Source organism: Rhinopithecus bieti, unplaced genomic scaffold (genome assembly GCF_001698545.2).
Source record: "Rhinopithecus bieti isolate Rb0 unplaced genomic scaffold, ASM169854v2 scaffold_26302, whole genome shotgun sequence".
Classification (NCBI taxonomy): domain Eukaryota; kingdom Metazoa; phylum Chordata; class Mammalia; order Primates; family Cercopithecidae; genus Rhinopithecus; species Rhinopithecus bieti.
This window is the reverse complement of record NW_016812027.1, coordinates 886001-894151: the sequence shown is the minus strand read 5'-3', so window position 1 is coordinate 894151 and position 8151 is coordinate 886001. Positions and strand designations below refer to the sequence as shown.

The window sequence follows — 8151 nt, the reverse complement described above, 5'->3', positions numbered from 1 at the left end:
AAAAAAAAAAAAAAAAAAAAAGAAAAGAAAAAAAGGGGAAAAGAAAGCTTGTAAGTGAGCATAAGAGAGCTAATGAGAAATAATGTTAGTATTCAGTCAGTAAAAGGCTTAACCTTGTTCCAAGGCCATTGACTGGGTGGCCAGAAAGGCTCAACATTGCTTTCCAGATGTGACCCATTCCTGAGGTTAGCATCAATCATATTCAATTCCCCTGGACAGGTGAAGCAATTTAAACAATGGTTCTCAAACTATAAAATGAGATTCCTAAGCCCCATTCCCAGAGCCTGAGAAATACTGGTTTAAAAGAATAACTTGCTCCAAATGTCTGGTATAGGAAAAAGGGTATGAACACTCTGATGCTCTTTATGGATAAAATCTGTCTTCTATTTAATAAAGATGACTAAACAAGTTTTTTTTTTGTTTGTTTTTTGTTTTTTTTTTTTTTAAAAAAAAGTAAAAAAAAGTTTTTTTTTTTGTTTTTTTTTTTTTTTTTTTTTTTTTTTGAGATGGAGTTTCACTTTGTTGCCCAGACTAGAGTGCAGTGGCGCGATCTCAGCTCATTGCAACCTACACCTCCTGAGTTCAAGTGATTCTCCTGCCTCAGCCTCCCAAGCAGCTGCGATTACAGGTACACACCACCATGCCTGGCTGATTTTTGTATTTTTAGTAGAGATGGGGTTTCACCATGTTGGCCAGGCTGGTCTTGAGCTCCTGACCTCAAGTGATCCACCTGCCTCGGCCTCCTGAAGTGCTGGGATTACAGGCTTGAACCACCACACCCAGCATAAACAAGTTTTTTGATGACTTGGGGGAACTTTAGTGCCTATGACCATAGCCCCTTATTGTTTCACAGAATTTAATAAAGAAGGGGGACCGGAAAAGCTATCTTTAAACATGTGAGGACCTGTCAAGCAATAAAGGTTGAAGACTTGCTTTGTGGGACATCAAGGATAAGCCAGAAGGGGGATGATTTCAGTGTGATATAAGGATGTTTTAGAAGAAATGGGATCCCATAGAAGGAGGTGGGCATCCTGTCCGTAAGCTATGATAAATGACAATTTGGTCTATAATTTGCGTGAAGAATTTAACCAGCAACAGTGAGATTACGTGACCAGTAACCTCCCTTTCTACACCTTGATACAGCCTACCTGACATTAGTAGAATTTACTACTGTTACAAAATAGAACTCAAAGTTCATTTGGAAGTATTTTATTTTACATATAACTGCTTCATGGTAATTGCTTCATGGTGATTATATAAGCAGCTCATATAAATATGATTTTTACGTTTACATGGAAAATAATTTGATTCCTCTCTCACTTTTCTGGTACCTAAAGTCAAAGTCGATATTGCATTTCCCTCACACCATTCCAGGATCATTTATTCAACAAATAATTTTTGCCATCTAATAAGCGTCAGGTACCATGCATTCAGGCCAGAAAAATAGCTAAAATCATCATCAATACACACAAATTAAGAAACAAAAGTCCTGAATCTGATTCTCCCCACACTCAGGTTTTATTTTCTCAACCTATCCCTGTGTTCCAGGGCAGACTTTCCTGTATTACACCCCAGAAACCCCCCAATTTTCCCTCTTACCCTCACCTCCATTATCTGAGAGGTGCTTGAGCAACATGTCCAGCTGCTGCTTCTCCCCAGACCTGACTCCAAGTCCAGGTGTCTCTGATGCAGTGGAGATTGGGGGCCAGGAGGATGAGAACTACCTGCCTAGAGGGAACAACAGGGTTACCATAGGGAAGGAAGAAGAAAACTCAGGGCAGGATATTACACAGTAAGAATGAACTCTGGGAAGTTTAAAGCAGAGGACTAGAGCTCGGAAAGGAAAAGGGGTGTTTTGTTTTGTTTTTAACAAGGGTTAGGTAGTCCTACTGCCAGGAAACAGAGGTGACTCTGGAGCCCAGGGCTTCGCATGGAAGTCAGCAATGCCAAAAGGTGCCTCTGTATACTCAGCAGCTGTGAGGCAATCAATCCCTCAGGGAACCTGTAGGCTATCACTCTAGTAAAGATGATGTTTAAAGAGGGGACCCCAGGGGACAGAGGAAATTACTACTGGTACTTTTTTTCTTATCTTATTGTGAAATATGTCCAAGAAATAAGCATATATAATATACAGTGTAAAGAATAAGAAAACAAACACCTGTGTTCCCACCTCCCAAAGAAAGAATATTTTCTTCACCCCTTTTACTCCAGCTCCTTGAGCATTCCCAAACAATTGAAGTAGATTCCTCTCAGGTGTGGTGTAATTTCCTTAAACTCTACACACAACATCACCCTTACTTGCCTCCTACTGCTTACAAGTTCTTTTAATGAATTAAGATAAAAACATTTTTTCTATACTAAAATTAAAAACTTTAAAATACAAAGTTAGCAATTGCTGTAAGTCTATTTAGTCAAAATGTAAATGATCCCAGCTAATTTCCTGTTTTAATACGGAAAAGAATTTGAAAGATAAAGTCCTATGACCCTGAAAATATTGGGGGATGAAGAAAGCTGAAGGCTCAACAAAAACTTCACATGCCTCACCAGTTTCCCCTGGACTTGAACAATTAGCCTTCATGCATACATAAAGAGAGGTTAGGAGCAGAGATACTTCCTAGTCTGTGTACCTGCGCTCACCTGAGCAGCCACTAGGCTGCCCATTCTTTTCATTCTCCCATGTGGTCACAAACACCTGGCATTGCCCTGGCAACGAAATAAATATGCTGGAACTGCCCCCTCAGGCTTCTAAGTCGTTGGCCATTTGTTCCACTAAGTTTACACAAGAAACTGGTACTATCTGAACCAAATTAATCCAACCAAAATTTACTGAGTGCTTCCTGTATGAATATATGTCTAGGTTGTCTATTTTCTAATTTCTCCCTTTCAGTTAGATGGTATACAAACCCCATGGGACTAATTCTTTAAGGATAGGAATGAAGATTCTTTTGCATGGCCACATTTGTCTATAAGAAGTTATATCCTTGCATGTTCCACTCTTTCTTTCCTACACTGGAAAACAATTCCTACACAGTCCCAATCCTTTCCCTGGGTCCTACCACAAGGAGGCTAATGATGTTGTCAGTGGCAGCAACTCTTCAGCAGAGCATTGATATTATGAGCTTACCTTTTCACCACCTTAACACAATGCTGACTTGACTCAGAGTCAGAGCCCCTGTCTCCAGATTTAAAAAAAACAAACAAACAAAACAAAAAAAAAAGGGACAATGTCTTAAAAAGAAACAGATTAGACAAAGACCAGTCCAGGCATTTGATTAGGTTTAAACTGAGTTACCCCACACTAGTCAACAATGTTGAGTTAATCATTACTAGAAATGGTCAGCAATGGGAAATAACTTCAGATATTAGATGAGGAAATGGAAGTGCACAGCTGCTAAGTGACTGAACTAAGAACACAGGTAATGGCCGACCAAGGACTATATGTTTTCCAAACCATGCATTTCTTCTGGGTCCCCAAATATAGCAGAGTCATGACTGGACAAGGATTGTTTTCTATAACTAAAAAACAAACAATCTACCTCCCTGAGAAGCAGCACTCTCCTAACCTGAACCCAAAACAAGCCCATCAGAAGCTCAAGGTCTTCCTCTGGAGTTCTTCTGCCTAAGGAGAAAATTCTCATTATCACTCTTCAAATCTAAAATGGCTTATGACATACAACCAGTTCTCAAAGAAACCACTAGGTTTAAAATGAAAATGAAGCTCTTAAGTCTTCCAACAGGGAAATCTAAGATAGTCAGTTTCCTGGCAAGTGTGTGCTCCTCCCTCCATTGTGGGAGACAATCCAGTCACTGGAGTTTCTAAAAGTGGCATATTAACTCTTCCAAGATAACAGGGCATCATTCACTAAATTGCCTTTTCGAAGACATTACATGGTACCCCAGTTCTTTGGAAAAGGTAATTAGCTTCCCATGGGTGACTAGTTTACTCCAAGTGAGCACTGTGCTCATCAGAGGACAAGGATGATCTCTTTTGTGGGAATAAAACATTATCTTGCTTGTCAGGAGTGATTTATTTTTTACCTTAATAATGATGTAAGCCCTTTATGATAAGTATTTTTAATTGGTAACTACCCCACTATGATAATAGATCAGAGCAAGTGCAATAAGCTGGGAGCTTTAACACCAACACATCTGACCTAAATTCAACTTTATAAGCATCTATTGAGCACCTAATATGTGTCAGAGTCTATGCTAGATATTGGGGAATTATGTTGCTCAAATGTATCCATTTGGGGAATATCAGTGATACTAAAACTCTATCAGATCATGAATGGCCATTAAAGTGAGTCTGGCAAGTGGCCCACCATGTTTTGCCTTGGTCATTAGAGATTTGAATCTGGTTAATGGCTCCACATTTAAGAGGCTAGTGGAGAATTTAGTAAGGATATATATAAACACAAGGAACATACTTTATAGATCTGAAAATAAGAGCCACAAGGAAAGGTCAAAATGATTCCAACAGAATAAAACAAAAGTGGAGAATAAAATCCTAAAGGGTGACCTTCTTATCCTATAAGACCCAGTTCCTCTGGGAAGCCTGGCCAGGAATTCTACCCACAGCAATCTCCTGCTTCTCTGAGTTTCCATTGCATGTGAGATATAGATCAGAGTACTTAGCACTTGATCAATCCATTATAAACTGACTTATATTATTTTCTTTTTAAAATGTATTTGTCTTATCTCTCCAATTATATGATAAGCTCCTTGAAGAGCTTGGATGTTATATATTTCTCTGGTACCCCTACCTACATGCTTTGCCAACAAGCACAAAAAAAAAAATTGTTGATTTATATATAAGTAGGAAAAACATGTTAAATGAGGAAACTAAGAGTGTTTATCACTGAGAAAATAAGATTATGGCAGAGATATGTTCCATTCACTGGCTATTCATGTGTTACACATTTGCCAGTCCTCCTGCAATTAGGGGAAGCCTTGTGATGATTTCTCAGGTACTGGACCATGAGTAGAAGTTTCTGGACCAAAGCATAAAGAACCAGTTCAAACTTCTAGTTTGTTCTTCCTCCCACAAAGACCACGGAAACCCCATAATGGGGTGATTAAGTCACAACATGAAACCTGCTTGGATCACTGGGTCACCACATGAAGAACAGCTCTCCTAGAGATTTGCTTTACTCACAGTGACATTTGTGTGAGCAAGGAAAAAAAAAAAAATTCCTGGTTGTGTTAAGCCAGAGAGATGAATTTTATCTGGTACCATAGCATAGCCTAGGGCTATTACACTGACTGATATTAATAAAAGAAGACTAAAAAGAAAAATCATTTCAGTAGTAAGAGCTGTGACAGAAAGTCCTTCCTGAGGTAAGACTATAGAAGAAAGGTAAGACAATAGAAGAAAGACTGAGGTAAGACTATAGAAGACTATAGAAGAAAGTAGTCTTCCTGAGGTAAGACTATAGAAGAAAGAACTAAGAGACAAAAGACAGACTAGGCTCAATGAAAGGAAGGACGCTGGCAGGCCAATAAAAGACATCTACCTTGCATTCAAACAGAGCCTGCAAGTCCACTTGGTGAGAAATAAAACAGGGACAACTGTGGTCAAGAAATTTGAATGAGATGATTTCAAGGTCCCTTCAGATTCTAAGATTTTATGATCTATGTTTGGCAATGGATTCCTAATATGTGGAGGCCAGAAAAAGGACATGCAGTTTATGCTGAGTTGTAATTCTTTTAATAATATACAGAAGCAACATCAAAGTATCTCCCTATAAAATCTTGCAGGGTCAGACAAGAAAAGCACCAAAAGACCCAAAGATCCTCTCCTGTCCATCTACAATGACACCCCTTTCAAAGTACTCCTAGGGCTATTTCACAAGTCTCTTGCTACCTCAGCTCAGAGCTTGTGTCACAAGGAGATGACTTCATTGATAAAGATTTCTCACAGGATTAAGAGCCTTCTCAGTGGCTGAACTATCTTGAATTAACCTCTGGAAAGAGGGTGAGGTTCTGTAGGAGACGAGAGTGTTTCTATACTCTTGAAACCATGTGTTATTTTGATGCAGTTATCACGTCCTATCAAAGTATCCCTTGTTTAAATTACAAGGGTGGACTGTTAAATTTCTAAGTAAAGATATTTAGTTTTATTTCCTGAAAATATTTTAACAGAAAGGGAAATGTCTATATGTTACATACACAATGGTAATGCTTAATGACCTGAAAATGTAACTTAAAGAGTGATCTCTGCCACTTACTAGGGATGTGACCTTTGGCAAGTTACTTAGCCTTCGTGACTCTCAATTTCTTCCTCTATACAACAAGGGTTAAAACATCTACTTCATAATGGTGCCATGATTTAAATGAAATAATGAGCTGTGTCAACTAAAAAATGGAGTTCAAATGTAAGGTACTAGAGGTAATGAAATAACACCCTCTAAAATGTTATTTTGAAATCAATGTTGGAGTACCTAAGCATTAAGATAATAGACTAAGATAATTAATAAAGCAAGGGTAGCAAAAGAGAGACCAGTTCAGCTTCACTTAACTCATTCAGAATTGCACAATCAGCAAATCTAAAAAGAACTTATTTTAATTTCAGTATATCTGTTTTGTTTTATAATTTAATATTTTATTTTAATTTCATAAAATCACAATCTTTTCCGTGTTAAAGAGCAGCTATAGTTCTTAATCTGACCTTGAGTTTATCTTTAATAGATTCAATAAAGACTAGGAACAAAAGTATATAAAGCCTTAGGACAGTTCAGCGAAAGATGCAAAGAACATATACTATATATATCACGTGGATTAATTATATATTTCCTGGTAATTGTGAATTACTTCAACACAGAACTGAGAGGGATTGTGGCAGCGTGAGCAACTGCAACAAGTCTATCTCAAATCAAATGGGTCTGAAGATGGAAACTGAGATATATTGGATATTTGATCATGTGTATGGAAGATGCAGCTTAACGGTAATAACAACTAATTATGCCTGCTTAGAGACAGACAACTTATGAACGCGGGACGCGGAAGGCTGAGGGTGTGAACTGCGGTCTCCATGCCATCACTTGTATGGCATGTATGCCATCATCAAAATCAAAAGATGGCCCTATGTGTAGCTCATACCCAAAACTCCTTAATAGCACGTTTTAGTAAGTCTTCTAAATCCATGCCTTGTTTTGATAGTGTACACATCAGAAAAAGCCAAAGGCATTGTTCTGTGTCTCTCTGTAATGGCCACATGCTAAATCGGCCATGGTTCCTATACCAAAAGCTCTGCACTGAGGAGACTTAGCAGAAAGCCAGGCAGGGGGTGCCCCCCTTTGTTGCAGCTTTCATTTTTAAAATAAGTCATAATTTCTGCACTGGATACGAAGATGGGTTTACAGCTATTAGCCATCATATTAATAATTTAGAAAATACATGCCCAATCACTTATGTTCTTTCAATTCCCTATGAACACAGCTGCAACCCACATTAGAAGTGAGGGTGAATGGATATTTTTCAGATGAGATATTTGGGCTGAATTATTAGGGTAGCCTGTACTACAAAATTACTAATAAACATTGCTTCTGGCTCAATTTAGCCTGAACTCAGTGAACCTAGCCAATGGTGACAAATCAAAAACTCCGAAATGCCCAGTGAATGAATCTAACTAATCAAGGAACCCTGCAGGAAGTAGATGCCAGGATTAATGAGCCAGTGGTTTCACCATGCCATGCTGTTATTTCTTCACACAAATGCCCTCAGATGAGATTATCTTTATGTCATGAAAAGGAGAAAAGGAAGGTTACATTATTTCAACTGACAGGTTAACTACTGCCATTACTAGAATACACATATTTGTGGGTTAAGTTTTTTCTTTATCCTACAAATTTAAATGTAAGGTCCACAATATAAATTAAAAACACATTTTCATTTTTGGGAAAAGCTGTCATTGGGGGCACCAAACATAAATTGTCCCAAAGTTAGAATTTCCTCTGTATTTCCTCTGCATGTCTATATGCACATCTACCTTGATTTACCCAAATTGCTTTGCATGCTGTTTTGTATTCAGGATCTAACATCATCTTCAGCAGGTTGCATTCCCATATCATATTTTTTCCACCATCAACAAAAGGTAAGCTCAGTGCAACATCATTACTATACCATCACTTGTATGGCATGTATGATATTTAG

General features: G+C 38.2%; 1 protein-coding gene across 7 annotated transcripts in view; it reads right to left on the bottom strand.

Annotated features, from left to right (window-relative positions):
• Window positions 1-2632, bottom strand: part of WDR41 (WD repeat domain 41) — a 190595-nt gene extending 187963 nt beyond the window's left edge. For 6 of the 7 annotated variants that reach the window (XR_001889848.1, XR_001889847.1, XM_017895539.1 and 3 more), the window contains exons 1-2: window positions 2540-2622; window positions 1606-1728 (exon numbers count right to left, since the gene is read on the bottom strand). Coding sequence is in view for 5 of the 7 variants with exons in the window: in XM_017895539.1 (XP_017751028.1) it covers window positions 1606-1728; window positions 2540-2578 (162 nt within the window). In the remaining 2 variants the exon portion in view is untranslated. Of the gene's footprint in view, window positions 1-1605; window positions 1729-2539 lie in introns of all 7 variants that reach the window. The other variant, XM_017895538.1, reaches the window with a different exon arrangement.
• Window positions 2633-8151: the final 5519 nt, after the last annotated feature.